The sequence below is a fragment of the Dermacentor andersoni genome, chromosome 2 (genome assembly GCF_023375885.2).
Source record: "Dermacentor andersoni chromosome 2, qqDerAnde1_hic_scaffold, whole genome shotgun sequence".
NCBI classification, from domain to species: Eukaryota; Metazoa; Arthropoda; class Arachnida; order Ixodida; family Ixodidae; genus Dermacentor; species Dermacentor andersoni.
In genome coordinates, this window is record NC_092815.1 from 218250558 (window position 1) to 218271740 (window position 21183).

The window sequence follows — 21183 nt, forward strand, 5'->3', positions numbered from 1 at the left end:
ACACACCACGTGCACCATGTGCGGACACACCACTCCCACGTGAAGTGATTACGATGACAGTGCTGACCAAAATAACAGAGAAAAAAATAAAGTGGCGTCCCCTGGAACGTTTTGTCAGTCAAAGAAGAGCGGGCATGGGCTCCGAGATGGGAGGATGACGAACTCCTCCCAATCTTAACGGCCATAGAGCGGGCCACATGGAGTGAAGCCTGGCTAAGGAAGCAGAAAATCCAATATGGCAGCCTTCAATATCGGGAAGCATGGCTCGGAACGAGCGATTTAGTCTGGAAAATCAAACTTTAGGGCCTAAATTCGTCAAAAGAATCGGTTGCGAAAATGCATTATGAAGTGCATTACAGTGCACTTGTGAAGTCCGGAATGTCCATCAAGTCCAAATTTTTGGAGTCCAAAAAGCTGTCGGCAACTGCATTCCAAAAGGCCCTAAATTACATTTTTGAGACTCTACAAGGAAGAAAAGTATATGTCAATAAAATACTAGATTGGGGCTCATTAAGGCAAGAGCATGACAATAGACTGAGGTTGGTGCCAAAGACTGCAGAAAAAGTGAGGCTAACGTTCAACCCAGACAAATGCGTTGTTGGAGTCGCCAAACAGACTTTCTAGGGGACATAATTTCTGCAGAAGGCATCGGGCCGAGTCCTTCCTTCGTTCAGTCTATGCTGCATATTCCAGAGCCACGTGACAAACAAGCCACACAGAGAATGCTTGGTGCTGTAAATTATTTCGGCAAGTTTATTCCAACAATGACAGAAAGAACGAAGCTTCTGCGCAGCATAATCAACTATGCAGTGTTTGGATGGACACCAAACCGCGCAGAAGAGTGGCATCAAATATGCCACAGTTTGGGTAGTGAACCATTGCTGTCGGTTTCAATCCAGCAAGAGAAACAAAAGTTCTCGTGTGATGCGTCACGCAGTGGCATAGAATAGGTGCCGCACTCTTGCGGAGCCACAACGGCACATGGAAACCTGTCGCGTACAGGTCAAGAACACTTTCAGAAATGGAAAAATGTTACTCACAAATAGAAAAAGAAACAGTGGCCACTACATTTGGATGCGAAAAATTCGACCATATTGTGTACGACCACAAGGTTGCCATTGAAACTGACCATCGCCCTTTGATTGCTAGTATATGTAAGAAAGTGATCAGTGACATGCCACCTAGGCTACAGCGCTCTTTTATGCAATTGCTTAGATATGACTTCGACCTGCATTTCGTTCCAGGGAAGCAGCTCGTGTTCTCGGACATGCTGTCTCGAGCACCCACTAATGGGTGCACTGTTGCTGTTAGCACTGATGACGTAGAAGTGCACGCCATAAGTGCAGTATCTTCACTTCTCAGTGACGAAACATGGAAATGTGTGGGTGAATCAATAAATGGTCCATTAAAACCCTTTTCATCCGAGCTTTCTCATGTTAAAGGTGCCCTGTTCAAGGGGTGCCAGATCATAACGCAAAGCAGTATGAGGCAAGACGCTCTGAAGAGGATTCGCGAAGGTCATTTAGGCTCGTTGTCTCGTCTTCTGTCCTCACATGAGCTCGGAAATTGAGGTGTTCGCTTGGAAGTGTCCTGCATGCAAAAAGTATGCATATAACCAAATGAAGAAGCCATTTATGATGCGTCCCGCTCCAGACCAGCCTTGGTATTGTGTAGGAATCAACATCTTTCACTACAGCAGCGAGTCTTACGTGTGCGTCTATGACACCGTATCCGACTTCCCAGAAGTAGAATGCCTCCAAGACACTACAGCCAGAACTGCCACTGACGCAACTAGCGCTATCTTTGCTCGTTATGGCATACCAATGGAGGTTCCCTTAGACAATGGTCCTTAGTTTTCTAGTAGAGAATTTGCCTCATTTTCGCACACTAATGAGTTCAAATACGTTACCTGAAGTCCGGGATTTCTGCACTCAAATAGGCTATCTGAAGAGGGAGTATAGGTGGTGAAGAGGCTGCTAAAGAAAATTACCAAAGCTTGACAAGATTTCTGGTTGGCATTTTTGGCTTACAGGGCCCCTCCTGTGGAGTGTGGAGGGGCGCCGGCAGAGATCCTCCAGGGTCACCAACTACGGTCCCTGCTGCCTGACTACCAATGTGGACCCGCCCACCGAGTCATCTAGCATCGTCAGCTTCAAACCGCTGCGCGGTCGCTAGGAGCACCCCACGAAAGCAATGTCGTGCAAATCCAGACCGGCACGTGGGCCACGAAAGCACAGGTTATGACACTGTCAACATACCCAAGGCCATGCCATTTCATTGCGCAAAACCCTTTGGCACAATCACAAACACTTGCTACTGACCGGGGAAGCCTTCCAACGTGACTTCATTCGCAATGGCAACAACGCAGAACCCGAGTGCTCAGCATTTGCTCAGCGCCAAATAATAGTGATATGGCAGCCGCGGATGTACGTGACAGTTTGCCGCAAACACCAGCACCGAGGAGGCCACTGAGGCTACCAAGGCTACCAAAATGACTCAAGTATGGTAAAAACTTTGAACAGACTTCCTAAGTTCACTGTGTCAGTATTTATATGCTTTACTTTTGTTACAATGTGTAACCTTGGGAGTCATCACTATAACACACCTGTAAATAACTGCACAGTTTATTTTATTTTCTTTATCGTAACAAAAGAGGATCTATCGTACGTCTGACACCTGTGCTACGCATGATAAGCTGAGGGACTCGTCTCCCTGGATACCCGGAACATGGTGTCATGCCTACCTTGTGTGCTGCCTCGAGGGAGGCAATGAGCCGCCCGACTTCAGCGACGCTCACTTCGATGCACACGGTGTCGTCGCCCATAAACAGGCTCAGGTTGGCCAGTGGCAGCCCACCCAGGCTCGGCACCGTGTCACTGCCAAACACCAACTGGAAACACCACAAGTGTATGTGTCATCTACCGAAATGCAAAAGCAGTGGACATGTGGGAACCATGAATTTGGGAACCACGATGCGAAGACCATTGAGAAATGACACTATATCATGCAAAAAATGGCAATCAGCAAAACCCGCCGATCACGGATAAATCAACGGATCTCTTAGGCATGTAGGGCCCTCTGCGCTGTACTTTTCGGCGATAAGGTAGCCTCGCCGCCTGCGGGTTTGTCTGACTGAGCCACGTTGAATGCTTGGTTGAGATAGCCGGAACTTCAAATCTTTCTACGATTTTTTAAAGTCTGACCATGGTGAGCTTGAATTTGACCTCCTCCAGTACACTACACCTGCAGGCTTGGGGTGACGCCTGACACTGGCAAAAGATGCCAAGAGCGAGTGGGGCTATACTAATCCTGGTACAACCAAATTGTGAAGGCCCACTAAACTACAACAAAGACACTCCCTCACCAGAACAGGAATTGGCCTCCCTGGTGCAGTATTCGGCCACTCCCGCCCTCATTGTTCCTACAATTAACCCATGGCCCTCAGTCCCCAGCAGCTGTGGAGCACCTAACCAAAGTGGCGAACAGACCTGTAACGCAGCAGAGGGTGCTAAGAATCAGGACCCGGGCAGGCCGCCAATGGAAACTGACACTGGCAACCTTTAACAGCCGAACTCTGTCCCGTAAGGCTAGCTTAGCAGGACTTTTTGAGGAATTATCAGACATTGTTTGGGATATCATTGGCCTTAGCGAGATTAGAAGAACTGGTGAGGCTTACACAGTGCTGACTAATAGCCATGTCCTCTGCTATAGAGGTCTCCCAGATAAGAAGCAGTACGGGATAGGATTCCTAATCCATAAGCACATAGCGGGCAACATTGATGAATTCTACAGCATTAATGAGAGGGTAGCAGTAGTGGTTATCAAAATTAATAAGAGGTATAGATTAAAGGTAGTACAAGCCTACGCTCCAACATCCAGTCACAATGATGATGAAGTAGATCAGTTTTAAGAAGATGTTGAATTAGCGATAAGGAAAGTGCAAAGCAAAAGTGGCAAAAAAGCAGGCTGGTAACATGCGATTGGCAACTACGGCATCAATTCAAAGAATGCTGGAGGAGAGATGCTGGTAGAATTTGTGGAAAGGAATAAGCTGAGAATAATGAACACCTTTTTCAGGAAGCGTAGCAACAGAAAGTGGACCTGCAACACTGCCCTAATGGTGAAACAAGAAATGAAATTGATCTCATACTTTCTACTGATCCCAGCATAGTGCAGGATGTAGAAGTGTTAAGTAGGGCAAAGTCCAGTGATCAAAGGTTAGTGAGGGCTAGGATTTACATCAATTTGAATAGAGAAAGAGCTAACATGGTAAAGAAGAAACAGGCCAACAACCTAAAGGCAGTAAGGGTAAAAGCAGACAAATTCCGGCTGGTACTTGCAAACAAATATGCAGCTTTAGAACAGAGAGATGAAGATCACATAAAGGTAATGAATGAAACCGTAACTAGGCTGGCTTCAGAGGCAGCAATTAATGTGGGAGGCAAGGCACCAAGGCAACCAGTAGGCAAGCTCTCCCAAATAACAAAGGACCTAATAAAGGAACGACAAAGAATGAATGTGTCCAACTCAAGAGATAAGATAGAATTTGCGGAACTGTCAAAACTGATCAACAAGGCAAAAATAAGTGATATTCGAAATTATAACATGAGAAAGACTGAAGAACCCATAAAAAACGGATGCAGCCTGAAATCAGTGAGAACGAAACTTGGCATAGGGCAAACCAAGATTTATGCACTGAAAGATAAGCAGGGTAATATCATCACCAGTCTCGAAGGTATAGTAAAGGCAGCGGAAGAATTCTATACTGACCTGTACAGTATCAGGAGTCCATTAGAAACAGTAATGAACATGATACACAAACTTCTCCTAGAACTAGCGATGAGGTGAGAAGGGCCTGACAAGACATGAAACGAGGAAGGGCGGGAGGAGAAGACGGAATAACACTCGATTTTATGAAAAATGGAGGAGACATAATGCTTGGAAAACTGGCGGCTCTCTATACGATGTGTCTATCGACTGCAAGGGTCCCAGAAAACCGGAGGAATGCAAACAGTATACTAATCCACAAAATGGGAGACGTTAAAGAATTGAAAGATTACAGGCCCATAAGCTTATTCCCCACATTATATAAAATATTCACCAAGATAATTTGCAATAGAATAAGGGCAACACTGGACTTCAGCCAGCTAAGGGAACAGGTTGGCTTCGAGAAGGGACACTCTACAATGGATCATGTCCATGTAATTAATCAGGTAATCGAGAAATCCGCAGAGTGCAATCAGCCTCTCTATATCGCTTTCATAGATCACGAAAAGGCATTTGATTCAGTAGAGATACCAGCAGTCATAGAGGCATTACTTAATCAAAGAGTACAGGCCGCTTACGTATTTTGGGTAATATCTACAGAGATACCGCAGCTAGCTTAATTCTACACAAGAAAAGTAAGAAGATACCTATAAAGGCAGGGGTCACACAAGGAGACACAACCTCTCCAATGCTATTCACTGCGTGCTTGGAAGAAGTATTCGAGCTACTAAACTGGGAAGGCTTAGGAGTAAGGATCGACGGCGAATATTTCAGCAATCTTTGGTTTGCCGATGACATTGTTCTATTGAGCAACACAGCAGACGAGTTACAACGAATGATTGAGGACCTTAACAGAGAGAGTGTAAGAGCGGGGTTGAAGATTAATATGCGGAAAGATAATGATGAATAGCTGGGCAAGGGAACAAGAGTTCAGGATGGCCAGTCAGCCTCCAGAGTCTGTGAAGGAGTATGTTTACCTAGGTCTAATAATCACAGGGAACCCGCACCATGAGAAGGAAATTAATAGAATAAAAATGAGATGGATTGCATACGGCAGACATTGTCATCTCCTGACTGGAAGCTCACCATTATCATTAAAAAGGAAGGTGTGCAATCAGTGCATTTTACCGGTTCTGACATACGGGGCAGCGACTTGAAGACTGACAAAGAAGCTTGAGAACGAGTTAATGACCGCGCAAAGAGCAATGGAACGAAGAATGCTAGGCATAACGTTAAGAGGCAGAAAAAGACCGGTTTGGATCACAGAGCAAACAGGTATAGCTGATATTCTAATTGCCATTAGGAAAAAAAAATTGGAGCTGGGCAGGTCACGTAATGCGCAGGTTAGATAACTGTTGGACCTAGGGTTACAGAATGGGTACCAAGAGAAGGGAAGCGCAGCCAAGGAGAGCAGAAGACTAGGCGGGGCAATGAAATTAGGAAATTTGTGGGTGCTAGTTGTAAACGGTTGGTGCAGGAGAAGGGTAATTGGAGATCGCAGGGAGGAGCCTTCGTCCTGCAGTGGACATGAGTAGGCTGATGATGATGATGATGTCAACAAAAACAGGCTACACTTAAAGAATGGCGACAGTGGCGAACACAGTTTGTGGTCATCGAAATCTGATCAGCGGGTCAAGCGCATCGGCTTTTATACATCAGTCATCAGAGGTTCCGGAGAAATCTATGGCGCCCGGCTGTCATCCAGAAAGTTCTACACCATGAGCATTGCACATACATGCGATTCAGGGTATCTACCAAGATGTTTCCAAATTCCCTGGGTTTTCAAGGTTTTCCCTGAGTGCATTTGCAAAATTCGCTGAGTGATGCAGAACTATGTTTTACATCAAGACGAGCTGAAACCACGTCGCCCGATACTGTCACTCTCTATAAGCATATGAAAACAATTAAAAGAATACTTAATTCAATTTCAGTACTAAGAAGTAGTGTTTATGTTATTCAAAAAGAGAATAGAAAGGATGGGTTAGTAAAACTCACAGCAAATAAAATGTCTTTGAAAAAAAATTGCACATCAAGTCGAATATCCTCAAATACGAATAAAAAAGAGATGCATACAGAAGGAAATATTTTCGAATATGAGCTATTTCTATCAACTGATAGCAAGCTCAGTGGAATGAGGCCGAACTTTGTCACAATTGAGATTCTCTCTCAACAGCTCGTAAGTCAACCACAACTGTCCTGGCATACTCTCAGCCCATGCACGACGCCTGAGTGTTGTGTTTCAGTGCTTTAAAGAGTTTATTTTGGTTTGAATGAGGGACACCTACATCTCGGCATCAGCCAACATTTTGTTTTTTGAGCTCAAGCTCCTTGAAAACGGTGGCAGCACACTTCCTTTCCCCTTCATTCCCAATGCATAGGTCCTTTCTGTTCTTGTAGTCCTTCTGCCACTCGTTCACCCCACGAACCATTTGAAGCATCTTCTTGGTCAGTTGCACAGTCCACGTGCGATTTTTCGAACTCCCTAGGGGTCACGAAAACGTCCGAAAAATCGGCCAGTTGGAAAAAATAAATTCGTCATTTACTGCCCTCAAGGGCTCAAACCGCCACAAGCACATCAGAAAATGCTCTGAAGGCCTGTCAGTACACATATTAGGCATATCGGTGCTCGTACAGTAATAGGAGATACCGGATGCTAGCGTGTATAATTAAGATATACATACTGTGTCCCGTGGCAATAGCCCCTTCTCACTCTTATGCTTCACTGCAATACTTTTGCGTATGCTACACCAAGTAATATTTCTGTAAAGAGGCGAAGCTGACTTTCGGGAACCGGCATTACGCAACACACCATGTTTTTCAACCTTCTAAACCAATCGAGAGGACCACAAAGGCCCAGTCAGTGCAATTGCTGACAGCAGCGAATTCTTCCAATGAAAAACACGACACCCAACGGCAAGAAGCTTAATAGTTAAAGTCGAAGCAGCTGGGTCTAGCGTTGCCGCAGTGGTGGCTATGGCTGCCAGAGGATCTGCGTGCGAGAGCGCCAGTTCGAGGCAGCGACATAATCAAAACGGCAGCGGTGGTGGCTTTGATTAATGCCGTTTCGGACATGCAGTCACGGCAAAAAGTCTGAAAAATCAGACGGCGAAGGGTTCTTGCGTCTGAAATTTCAGACGTTCTGATACACTGACTCTATGGGGTACATGGTGGTGCCGCGAAGCCGTCCAAATTATCGGCCATCCGGAAAGTCGGTCGTTGACTACACTGGAAACTCCTCCAGCCGACGACAGGGCGTCAAAGACGATTCATTACGATTCTTGTTTGTTACTCAAGCCAGCATTACCGCGACTTTCGGCCCTTTCAGCAAAATTACCGCTAATTTTCCCTCATAGAGGCACAAATTACCTGAGTTTTCCCTGAGTTTTTCCAGACTATTCAAAATCCCTGAGAATTCTCAGTTTTCCCGGTTGGTAGACACCCTGCAGATTACACAAGGTTCGGCGACAACAGACAGAAAAAAGAACCATCGATAACGTTCGAGAAACTTCCCATTCGTGCGGGCGCATCCCGTGTTGAGTGATAACATTTGTTAGATGGTGAAAAGCGGTTACCCAAAAAAGACAACTGTGTCAATGCTCCCCTCTCAAAAAAGCATCGTTCCGATGCTGCAAACCAAACAGGAGAGCTAAAAACTAACAGGACACTTATTAAACAAAAGTAACGAAGCAACAAAGAAGCAAAGTCCCAAGTAACACAGTCTAGAAAAAAGTTCAAAGTTCAGCTAAGTAAAGCCCCAAACTTCGTTAGTGCTCATAAATGGCTTAATCCGCACAGCATGGACTATTTCAGGTCATGAGCGGTGCCGCTGTGATAGCGAAATGCCGTCTGGTACGACCTCATATTCGAGTGGGCCAATGCGCCGAATAATTTTGTAGGGTCCAAAATAGCTGCGTAATAGTTTCTCAGTGAGTCCTCATCGGCGTATTGGGGTGCAAACCTAAATGCGGTCGACAGGCTGGTACTTGACGTAGTGTCGTCGAAGGTTGTAGTGTCAGCTGTCAGTCCTCTGCTGGTTCTTGATCCACAGGTGGGCGAGCTGTCGGGCTTCTTCGGCGCGCTGGAGATAGGTAGCAACGTCAAGATTCTCTTCGTCAGTGACGTGCGGCAGCATGGCGTCGAGAGTTGTCGTTGGGTTCCTGCTGTAAACCAGCTTGAACGGCAGAATTTGTGTGGTGTCTTGCACCACCGTGTTGTAAACGAAGATTACGTATGGCAGGATCGCATCCCGGGTCTTGTGTTCGACGTCGACGTACATGGCTAGCATGTCAGCGAGAGTCTTATTCAGGCGCTTCATAAGACCATTCGTCTGTGTGTGGTAGGCAGTTGTCCTCCTGTGGCTTGTCTGGCTGTATTGCAGAATGGCTTGGGTGAGCTCCGCTGTGTCCTAAACATCGCTACCCAGCACCTCCACCAGATGTCACGTGGTAGTGACGGTAAAGAACACAGTAGCAATACTGTGAAAGATGAAACTAACTTTTATTGGGCGAACCTGTGCCCACAAAAACAAGCTACACTTAAAGAATGCTGACATCGGCAAACCCAGTCAGCGGTCTGCGAAATCTGATCAGAAAGTCAAGCGTGTTGGCTTTTATACATCGGTCATCGAAGGTTCCAGAGTAATCGCTGGTGCCCGTGTGTCATTCAGAAAGTTCTACACCATTTGCGTCGCACGTACATGAAATAAGATTACGCAAGGTTCAGTGACAACAGACAGCCAAAAGAACCATAGATAACATTAGAGAAACTTTCGATACGTGCAGGCACGTCCCACACTGTGTGCTAACATTTGTTAGATGGTGAAAAGCGGCCACCCAAAAAAGACGAACAAGTACACGCATCAACACGCTAGCTTGCGAGTAGTTCGAAGAGCATCATAAAGATTACGCTTCAAATAGCCAAGTGTATGCGTGTGTGTGAGTGGGCTGGACGGAGCAGCAGCCATGCAGCCACTTCAAAATCCGTTTTCTTTTCTCGTACTGATTCTGGCATTCCTCGGCACCTGACAGCACTTGGATTCCTTTTACGAAGCTATCGTGGTGACTTTGTCACCGTGTTACGTGAGAGTTTAACACTACAGAGGAAACACCACGTCATCAACCTTTGACGCAGCGTACATTGTGCCTCACTTTGGCTGGGCATTCCCATCGCCTACAACACCAGTCAGCCGGATGTACTTAAGAGTGACACCTTCATCGGGCCACTCCAGTGGGCTGGACGTTTTCGTTTCTTGTACAGGTTGGTAAACGCCCGTCATTGCACACAGAGCGATCCAGTAATCTGTCTGCTGCTCTTCCCAGGCCCACTGGTGATTCTTGGCGATTTCTTTAAGCGAATATATGTTGTCAAATTCCTTATGTTAGCTGGGGATGTGGAAACGAACTCTGGTTCTGAAAAGGTGATTCTAGATGTCATTGCCGCCTTGTCGGCTAAAACTGACGAATGCCATACCAAGGTAATAGGGATGCTATCAGAGGTCCGAGCTAATCAGCAAGAACTAGAAGAAAAAGTTTCCAACTTAGCCAGTAGGCTCGCAACAGTTGAATCCCTGGTGGAATCATATGAAGCAAATCAGAATGGTGATGATCTTCCGAGAGTACAGTAAAACCTCATTAAACTGTACCCGCTTAAAGAGTAGTTTCATTTTAAAAGTAGTACAGTCAAATCCCCGACTCAGCGGTCATTGAACATGATGCGTTTTGTGTCCGCATAAACCGTACCAGCTTATTGCATATGTATTGGTTAACAAGTAGTGTTTAAACTTTTCGTCGCGCAAACACGGCGGCGCATCGCCTCCATCGGGCGGCCCAGCAGAACAACAAGCCTCAGAGATCGGAACAACAGCCTCGAAGCACCCTGTGCGTTCACGCATGAAGCCATATCAACATCAACATCATTTCGGCAATGTGCCAGAGAGCGTTGTGGCGTTGTGCATGCGAGAACTCGAGTTGTGCCGAAGCTCAGATAAAAAAAGACGCCGGATGCTCAGCATAGAAGAAAAAATAGACATTGTTCGTGCTATCAAACGTGACACGAAGAAGTTGGCGTTGGCATGCGACAGGAATCTGCTGTTGACTGCGGTGTGTGGCATTTGGAATGCGAAGAAGTTGCTCGGCAGCGCTTTTGCCACTGCGAAGGGATGTCTGCTACAAGGTTCGACTTTTCGCCATCATTGTCTCTGTTGTTGCCGAAGTGTCAGCTAGCGACAGTGATGAGGACGACACGGAAAGCAACAGCACGGGCGATACAGGCCCGACAGTGGAAGAAGCTGCGCACTACGTCAGCCTCATGAATGCTATCGTCGCGACAAGAACAGCACCCCGCAATGAAAAAGCCGCCCAGCGACTTCTGCAGCGCTACCGCGCACGTGCACGGAGAATACGTAACGCCAACAAGGAATCTGCCATGCGAGTGTTTGCCGAGAAGAGGGGGCTGGCTGAAAAGCTGGCTCGCAGCTTCCGTAAGTTTGAGGCCACTGTCGTCGCTGCTAGGCCGCCGCAGCATCAGACGAAAATAACACTTTTGTCGCGCGAAGTGAATAAATACTCCATGTTTTCTTCCCCTTTTATCGCACTCTCTCTGATTTCCGTTTTTGACAGGTAAGTGGTCGATCTCATGCTATTTCGGTTAAACAGTAATACTGTTTAGTACATACTTTTTCCGAGCTCCAGCCAACTACCGTTTAACAAGGTTTCACTTTGCTTGAGGAAGCTGTGCGAGACCAAACTGCAGCAATAACTTCTCGGTTGGATAAGCTGGAAGACCGCTCTCCCCGGGACAACCTGACATTCTATGGAATTCCTGACGTCCTAGCTGAGAATTGGTCCGAATCTGAAACTGAAATTCGAGACTGCCTTACCAGTTTACTACAGATAACTTTAATAGATGAAGCCATTTCCCACGCCCACAGGCTGGGTTCCTACGCAGTAAATAAACACCGGCCTATAATCATAAAATTCTCGTCCTCAAAGCATAAGCAAAAGCTTTTCACTGAGTAAAGAAAATTCAAGGGCTCTGGCATTTCTGTTAGCGAAGACTTCTGCCCCGCCACACGCTTGTGACATAAAAAGCTGATGGAATTTGGAAAGGCTAGCGGACAGAAATATAAGATACGCCTTAACCGTCTACAAATTGACAAAAAAAACTTACGTTTACTGTCCGGTAACTGATCGAGTCTGCGAAATCCACATCGACGAACTTCGTTCAACAAATTCTGTCCTAAATACACCTTCTGATAGCCCTAGCAATCCACAAACATAGCAGAGTCATGGTCTGGTGGCAAAAAATATTTATCTTTTGTATTGAAATATTCGCAGCGTATGCAACAAGCGGGATGCTTTATCTTCTGTCATCAACACATGCAGTGCCGATATTGCTATCTTGACGCAAACATGGCTTTCTAGGAAAATTGAAGAGCGTGAAATTTTGGAATGTGAGGGTGTTTACTGTTTCTATCGACATGACCGTGATGTGCGGTGTGGTGGCGGTGTACTTATCAGTGTTTGTGATTCGATTACCACTGCTGCCATTAAGCTTGCGTCACCGTTAGAGCTAGTGTGCACGCACATAGGCTTCGACTGCAACAATTTCATCATTTGAGTCATTTACAGGCCCCCTTCTTCACCTAACGCATTTTGTTCAGACCTTCCCGATGCCTTAAATAGTCAGATTTTACGGCTCCCTTCTACGCCATTAATGCTCCTCGGGGACTTTAACTTTACTGGTATTAACTGGCATACTGATCCCCCTTCAACCTAAGAATGCTGTTCTGAATATTCCATCAGCCTTTGCCTCGATTTTAACCTGCACCAGTTTATTCTGATGCCTACTCAATGTTCTGCACACTCGGCTAATATCCTAGATTTAATCCTCACTACATCCCCGGAATTTGTTTCGCCTCTAACTTACGTACCGGGTATTAGCGACCATTGTATAATCCAGTGTAATTTGCAGTTAACCATCCCGTCCGTTACCTCATCCAAATTTATTCGTGATTACAGTAATGCTGATTTTGCCGCTATTAATAACGAACTAGAACCTTTCATCATTGACTACATTCCAAGTTGCCACTCCCGATCGGTTGAAGAAAACTGGTCAATATTCAAAGAAAAAACCAACTCCTGAATTGACCGGTACATCCCGCAAAAACATATTTATTCCAATTCTCGCGTACCTTGGTTCAACTGGCGTCTTAAACGTTTACTGAACAAAAAGAAAACAGTTTCCAACGAACAAAAATAACTGGCAGTGATGAACATTGGAATGCTACACAATAGCACTGCGATACTACAAGAATGCTGTAGCTGAGTCGGAAAAAAAAAAAAACATTTTACCGTATTTACTCGCACAATGATCACACTTTCTTGTAAAAAAAATTTGACGCAAATTCAGGGGTGCGATCATTACGTGGGTGTGATAACAGAGCGACGTGACTGAGTTGGCCATCTTGTGCGCATGTCTTCTGTGTTAAACCGTGTGCCAATAAGCGATACATCGTGCCTACATAAACCCTCGTTTTTTGTGCAATAAAGGAATCTTGCAAAAGCTGCTGCTGCATCCACATCATTTATTACAGCGGGTTAAATTTCCCACAAAAAGAAACATTTTCTTTTTTCATCCCGCATTTGCTGCGGGATGACAAGCAGGCAGCTGCCGCTGTCAGTGCGGGGCACCAAAACGAAAATGGCAGCTGGCAGAGCAAGCCAAACGCGATTATTTTTCTTCTCGTGAGTACATTATGTGCACTGACACAGTTTCTTCCGTATCAGCAATGAATAATATCGTTAATATCGGCAAGTTTGCGACAATAACGTAGCCATGTTCACTTTGAGGGGACAGAAACAGATGGGCGCGCTTAGCTCCCAGTGACATAGAAACACATGGCGGGCATGCTGAAGAAACTGCGGCATTTGTCACCACTGCTATCCTAATACGGCATGTTTCCGCTAAGGGTGAGTGAATATGTTAGCTGCGTTACAAGCCTCGGCATATGAATGGGTACATTTCTAACATATCAGTGTAAATGTGGCCACTATCGTTGCCGTTCGCTATTTGTTGCGTGCCCACGAATGCAGAAGAGAAGAATCGAAAGGCGCCCTTTATTTTGTAGTTGTTTACCAAAACCGTTATGAAGCCTACAAATAATAAACCAGAGGCAAGTTTGGCTGTAGCTTTTTTTTTCATGGAAGTGCGGAAAGTGATGAAAGGAATGAAATGGGACATCTGCTTAAGAATATTGGGTGTGTGCAGACTGCTTGGTATGTCTTGAAGAGTCGTTCGCGTAGCATTTGACAGGTGGTAAGCACAATCATCATTAGCTAGACTTGGCCCACGACATATCGCTGCGACAAGTTCAGGGTGCGATCATTACACAGGAAAGAAAAAAATCGAATTTTGACAACAAAATTCAGGGGTGCGATCTTTACATGAGTGCAATCATTATGTGAGTAAATACGGTATGAGCACATGTTGCCTTCTTTCTTGAAAGACAGCCCACAGAAATTTTGAAGTGTGGTCAACGGTAAAAATCTAGTGCCATTGAACTGTGTGATCTCAACAACGAACCTGTTGATCGTAGCATATGTTGTGAAGTGTTGAATGACATGTTCATCTCTGTATTTTCGAATTCTGTGCTGTGCGCAAGTGCTGTTTTTCCTGATGTACATTATTTTCCAATGTTTCCTATTACCACTGACCTTGATGGCGTTGTAAAGTTGATACAGACCTCAAAAGTTTCTGCATGCACTGGAGTAGATGGTATCAACTCGAAATTTTTTAAGGGAACTATTACTTATTCATCTATAATTCTGCACAAAATCTTTGCTCAATCACTTCAAACCGCCATCCTTCCGAACGATTGGAAGGCAGGGATGGTGACTCCCGTACATAAGTCTGGTAATCATTACTCCCCACTTAATTACAGACCTATATCCCTAACCAGTGTTCCCTGCAAATTAATGGAGCACATAATTTACTTACACCTGGTTTCATTTCTCGAGTCACTTATTTTTTACCCCCTACCAACACAGATTTAGAAAACACTTTTCCTGCGAAACACAACTTTTGCATTCACTAATGATTTATTCCAGGCGATGGATCCTAACGATATTATTGACTGCATTTTTTTAGACTTTGCCAAAGCCTTCGATACTGTTTCACATGCATTACTTCTAACTAAATTAAGTAACCTCAACATTGATCCTAACGTGCTTGCTTGGATTAAGTGTTCTTTGTCTAACCATTCAAATTTATTTATGCTAACGAATGTTTCTTTTCCACTGGTCGAGCAACCTCCGGTGTACCGCAACGGTCAGTTCTAGGGCCATTATTATTTTGAATTTATATTAATGACCTCCCAGACCAAATTAAATTGTCAATCAAGTTATTCGCCGATGACTGTGTTCTCTATCGTGTCCTTTCTAACCCTGGCGACTGTGATACTTTTCAACCAGCCATCAGCACAGTAACATCATGGTGTTCTAAATCACAAATGAAGCTCAATTCTAATAAATATAAGGCGATGCATTTGTCCTGTGCTGTCAGAAATACCCCCCTTCCTACGTACAATATTAACAACATACCTGTAGAAAATGTTTCATCATACAAATATCTTGGTATCCACATTACACACATCCACATTACACCTGGAACATTCATATAAATTACATTTACGGTAACGCTAATCGCATGGTTGAGTTCTTACAGCGTAATTTTTCGTCGGCAACTGCAGCTGTCAAGTTACTTCTGTACAAATCCTTAGTGAGGCCTAAACTCGAATATGCATGCTCCATTTTCAACCCTTCTACTCTAAAGCTAAAAAATACCATCGAATCCATTCAAAACCGAGCTGCTCATTTTATTCTTTCTAATTATTCTCGTCATGCAAGTGTCTCGTCAATGAAACTAACCCTTGGTTTGCCTAACCTAGAGTCAGAGTCCTTCCATTTTTTTTTCTGGTCACGAAACTGCCGCCTCACTTTCATATAGAGCCAGCGCCCGCCACTAGAGGCGCAACCGTGCATGAGAGGGCATGCGAACGCCGCTACCGCTGTGGTTGTGTGTGGGGCAGCCTCGGTATTCTAGCTTTCTCAACTTCCTCAACCGTTGCTTTAGTTTCACGTAACTATTTTTAACAATGAAAATGTTTAAATTACTGCCTGAGCGTGTCTTCTGCCATTATATGAGCGCCCGGGACGAAAAAAAAAAGCCGCTCATAACATGGAGCTTGTGGCGGTCTCAGACCAAAAAAAATTTTTAAAATCTGGGATCTTAAGAGCCAGAACCGCGATACGATTATGAGGCACGCCGTAGTGGGGGACTCAGGATTAATTTTGACCACCTGGGATCCTTTAAAATGCACCTAAATTTAAATAAACATAAATAAATGTCTGAATGAGATTTAGGTAGGATTAATGCAAGACAAACTTCGCTACTAAATATATTTAAAATGCACCTAAATTTAAATAAACGGGTGTTTTGCATTTCGCCCCCGTCGAAATGCGTCCGCTGTGCACGGCCGGGCGGTCTCGGTCCAGATTTCATCATCACCGTTTGCCTCAACACTTCGGTGGGCTCCGCTTTTTAATATTTGCCTGAAATTGAACACCGCGCACCCGCCGTGGTTGCTCAGTGGCTATGGTGTTGGGCTGCTGAGTACGAGGTCGCAGGATCGAATCCCGGCCACGGCGGCCGCATTTCGATGGGGGCGAAATGCGAAAACACCCCTGTACTTAGATTTAGGTGCACGTTAAAGAATCCCAGGTGGTCAAAATTTCCGGAGTCCTTGACTACGGCGTGCCTCATAATCAGAAGGTGGTTTTGGCACGTAAAACCCCATAATTTAATTTAAACACATTCGCAACAAAGTGCCAGTGGTCCCACTTATCACCAGATGCAAACATATGGGATGTTGCACCCCCGCTTACCCGTAAGTAAGCGCCAACTCTCCGTGGCGCATAGCGCCAGATTGTTCGCCGAGCACAGCTGTTCACTTTCTGTTAAACTGTGGCAGAGAAGGACTCTTACTGTGGGCAGTATCTAATAAGATCAAAAGAATGAAATTGTTATTGCAAAGGGCTGCTGCCGTAGAATACTTAATAACAAAGAAAAGGAAATGGAGCTGCTCCGTCCCCTAAAGATTTCTCTGCAAAGCGGTGCCATTTCTGAATGAGATTTAGGTAGGATTAATGCAAGACAAACTTCGCTACTAAATGTCTTTGGTGCGGCTTTTAGCAACGGATTAAGGCGAATGTGAAGTGTTAGGGCTTGCACAGTTGAAACTAGCTGTATCGTAATTAGGCAACTGCCTTAGCAAGCAGTCGTTTAGAAGTGTCAGAAAGCCCAGCACTTATTCACGCTACTCGTGGTTCCAACGCAGAAACGACGGGACTAGGTATTTTGGTTCTTAATGCGCAACTATTTACAATATGTTGAAAACCTTATAATTCGATTAAGAAAGGAAATGGAATGTGTTGGTGCAAAAACAACATACAAGCACGATCATTTATTTATCATGTAAAATAAGCGGAGCGAAATACAGACATCACAGAGGCGTCGGGTCACGAATGGTCCACCATTCACAATGCAAGAAGTTTGTTAAAAGCATGACACTGATATAATAAGCATAAAGAAATAACATCAAACATGAGATATATGCATTGGGGGGCAGGAAACAAACACCAGCCAACAAATGGCAATAAATACAGAATGCATAATCGATTGTTTCTATAAACAAGAAAGTGTAAAGCATAAGCATTTCATAACATATGGCAAAACAACTCTCTAAACGAACACAAGTAGCCACATCACAAATGCAGCAATTTTTTTTAGTGGCTCGTTAGAGATACCAACATCCTACTTCTTCAGCTGTTATTTGCAACACGTGTTCGGCATCGTTGTCCCACCCCGCCACTTCAACTAAACAGCCCAGCACTCGAGAAATAGCGCAGCGCATGCACATAACGCACCCGATCACTCAGCTCGCCTCGCACTGCGCACACGCTTCGGTACGCGAACGATGCCCTCTGTGGCACAGTGGCGCCGCGTCGCGGCACCTTTGGGTCGCATATGAACCTCTCCTATAGCGTGACGGCGAAGTTTCGTGACCAGAAAAACATGGAAGGACTCTGCTAGAGTTAAGTTGTAAATACTTTCGCCTATGCCTTTTTCATAAGGTTTATTACACTAACGAAACACTTAACGATGAAGTAATCTACGCGCCATCATACATATCGTCACACACAGATCATTGTTTTAAAGTTGAAGTTCCCACTTGTCGCACCAATGTTTATTCTTATTCCTTTTTACCACGAACTATGAATGACTGGAACTGCCTCCCTGCCTCCATCACTGCCATTTCTGATGCCATAAACTTCAAGAATATTGTCAACGAATTTATTTGTAATAATCACCACTCTTCTCTGTAATGCCCCCGGGCATTGAGAGCATGATAATAAATAAATAAAATATATAATAAATATGACTTGACCATGAAAGAGTTGGTGTAAGATAGACACCTAGATAGTTATATGTATAAGGATTTGCTGGAAAGAGAACAATTGTTAAGCATATAGTTAAATGAAGAACTCATACATTTACGACTAAAGGTAATCACCTTACATTTATCTGTATTTAACGTTGTTTGCCATGAGGAACACCAATGGAAGATTCGATCAAGGTCTTGTTGAAGAGCAATATGGTTATGATGCGCTTGAATTTCTCAGTATACGACGCAGTCATCCGCATATAACCGAATTGTCAATGAATTACCTGAGGGAAAGTCATTTATGAAAATGAGAAATAAAAGCGAACCCATTGTGCTACCCTGAGGTACACTGCACAGAACATTAGACGTATCAGAAGAGTAGTTGTCAATGGCAGCAAACTGTTTACGGAATGACAAGAAGTTTTGAAGTTATGAGACAGTAAGGGAGTCGAGGTTAAGGCAAGATAGTTTGGCAAACAGACGTCTGTGAAGAAAACTGTCAAAGGCCTTCGAAAAATCTATGAATACACAGTCAGTCTGGGAATTACCACCGATGTTTGCGTGAAGGTCGTTAATAAATTCAAGTAACTGTGTAACAAGGAAAGACCTTTTCTAAATCCATGCTGGTTATTAAAGAAGGAATTATTTTTTTCAAAGTGTTGTGCAATGTTAGTATTTTTCCAGAGACACTTGTTAGAGACGTATGGACACAGGAAGCAGCAAATCCGAATTATGATCACTCTTGGACGCCCAACACAGCTTCCAACCGGAAGCACCTTCCCAACCTGTAGGACTAACACTTCTTAGATGTTTCAACTGATCGCGTCATAGCCATAATTCAGCAGTGGATTTAAACAGCTGCTTTGCAAAGAAGCTATCAAACATTGACTTCAAAAACACAGGGCTCTCTTAGAACAACCTCATTTACCTAGTGCAACAACACTACCCCAATGAGATCCTGTGATTTCAGTCAATACACAATTTCATAAACAACAATCAAATTCTGCATGCAGAGAAAGGACATTCCATCTCAAGTTAAAAAAAGGAGGGGGAAAAGAAATCTGCTGAAATCGCCACACCTTGACACTCCAGTCCAGGTCGGTCAAGGCACGAGCTCCAATGTCATCTGTCTTGTGCAGCAGCTGGTGACGAATGTCCTCGCGTCGACTTTGAGTCACCTTGCGCACCACGGCTTGGTGAGTGGCCGGCAGGACATCCAGCAACCTCTGGCAGAGAAACAAGCGCCGTGCATCACCCACTTGACATTTATTTCATCGTAGCTCTATTTTATTCAAACGCCTAATCAGCTTTTAAAGCCCACTTCTTTTCCCCTTAGATAAACTGAACTGAGGCTGGCTACCAACCAGTCATTCCTCTGCCAGGCTGCTGAGCCTTTTGCATCATCAAGCTGGTTCCCGTCGTTAACCATTTCATCTTCAGCATCGCCAGCAATGTCATCTGCGAAATGCACAAGGTTGAAAAATTCTCCACTGATCCTTAGCACCTTGAATGCAGTGGAGTCATACTTCTCTGCTTTCTTTGTGATGGTCTCTAAGATATTCAGTTACTCAAGTACCTCAGCTGCAGAACAGAGAGCACTGTTGCATTACTACATGGCTGTGGCTACATTATTACAATACTACAAAAAGCTTGGCAGGGGCAGTTAACTGCTAATACAGAACCAAGGCAGGGCCACAACTCTAATGCTTGCGTGACATCTGTCATCTCTACCGAGTACACCTCTCACTAATTTAATGAAGGCAGCATATTCAAGTTTATTATATATTCTGCAGACGTCTCAGTTACCTGAACAATGGCATAGATGCAATCCATTGTTGAATATCCCTCTTTAAAGCCACCATGCTTTCTGGGTTGAATGAAGTGAAGTGCTGCCTTCAATAGGCGCAAGAGTTGAAGCTAGGCGAGTTGGTAATGGGGGCATATTGATAGTGTTCATGACACAGGAAGAAAACAAAAGGCAATATAAAAGCACTCAACTAATTTTATTTTCATGAAGACAGGGTGCATAGAAAATAAGGAACTGTCGCGTTACAAGCCCACAATAGCCTTGCCTTGTTTTCAGTTCTTTGCGAGAATAAAATTATGTGATTGCTCTCTGAACATCATACAGCTGCCTGGCTAGCAGCCTGACGCCCTGTGACATCCTGTGGTATGTGCTGTTATCTTTGTACTGGGCACAGAGTGGCCATGGAACAAGGATGGCCGTCTCACACCACATCTCTCTTTTCTGGCCTGTTCACTCCCTGTTTGGTGTATCCAGCAACATTTTTTTTGACAAACACATTTTCGGGGTGTGCCAACGGGATGCAATCACACTTAGTGACCGTTGAGCATCCTGGCTTTGCCACTTGAAGCACACTTAACACTTTTCCGGAGAACTGCCAGCACTACTTTCTAGGCACAGTGCAGATAACACCTGCCATAAAAGCCGACTTCACCCGTGTCGTCACCAGTGGACATGGAAGCACATGAAAGACAGCAGCCTTGCACCTCATCTTCCTATTTGTGCAGATTGGTTGTAATTCAATGGTGCCTACTCTTGCGTTCTGGCTTTGAAACGAGTTCACCACTAGCACCACGCTGTGCCCAACATTGTATGCTGCTCCATGTTCCCTTCCCCTCTACTGGAAATAAACTGAGTCTACGTTTGGTCCCCGTCGAAGTCACATGTCTCCTTTCTGTGGCGCTTTGCACCCCAGCCATTATGACCGCTCTGTAGGCCTCCCCTTGGCCGGCGTCATATCGACATCACTACACTACATTGCCGATGAGGTAAAACCTCCGACTACTACTTGTATCTACATTCCTGCTACCAACACCATGCGCGATACTCTTCCTGCCACTTCGTCTACTTCACTGACAACGTCCGCGTTGACAACAGCTTTACTGTCCGC

At 44.7% G+C, this 21183-nt stretch overlaps 1 protein-coding gene across 2 annotated transcripts in view; it reads right to left on the reverse strand.

Annotated features, from left to right (window-relative positions):
• LOC126540009 (COMM domain-containing protein 8-like) overlaps positions 1–21183 on the reverse strand; it is a 90805-nt gene that overhangs the window by 53018 nt on the left and 16604 nt on the right. The window contains exons 3-5 of one of the 2 annotated variants that reach the window (XM_055075785.2): positions 19348–19494; positions 3365–3488; positions 2787–2890 (exon numbers count right to left, since the gene is read on the reverse strand). In XM_055075785.2, coding sequence (XP_054931760.2) covers positions 2874–2890; positions 3365–3488; positions 19348–19494 — 288 coding nt within the window. In that variant the 3' untranslated portion in view covers positions 2787–2873. Of the gene's footprint in view, positions 1–2743; positions 2891–3364; positions 3489–19347; positions 19495–21183 lie in introns of those variants that run through there. The other variant, XM_050186830.3, reaches the window with a different exon arrangement.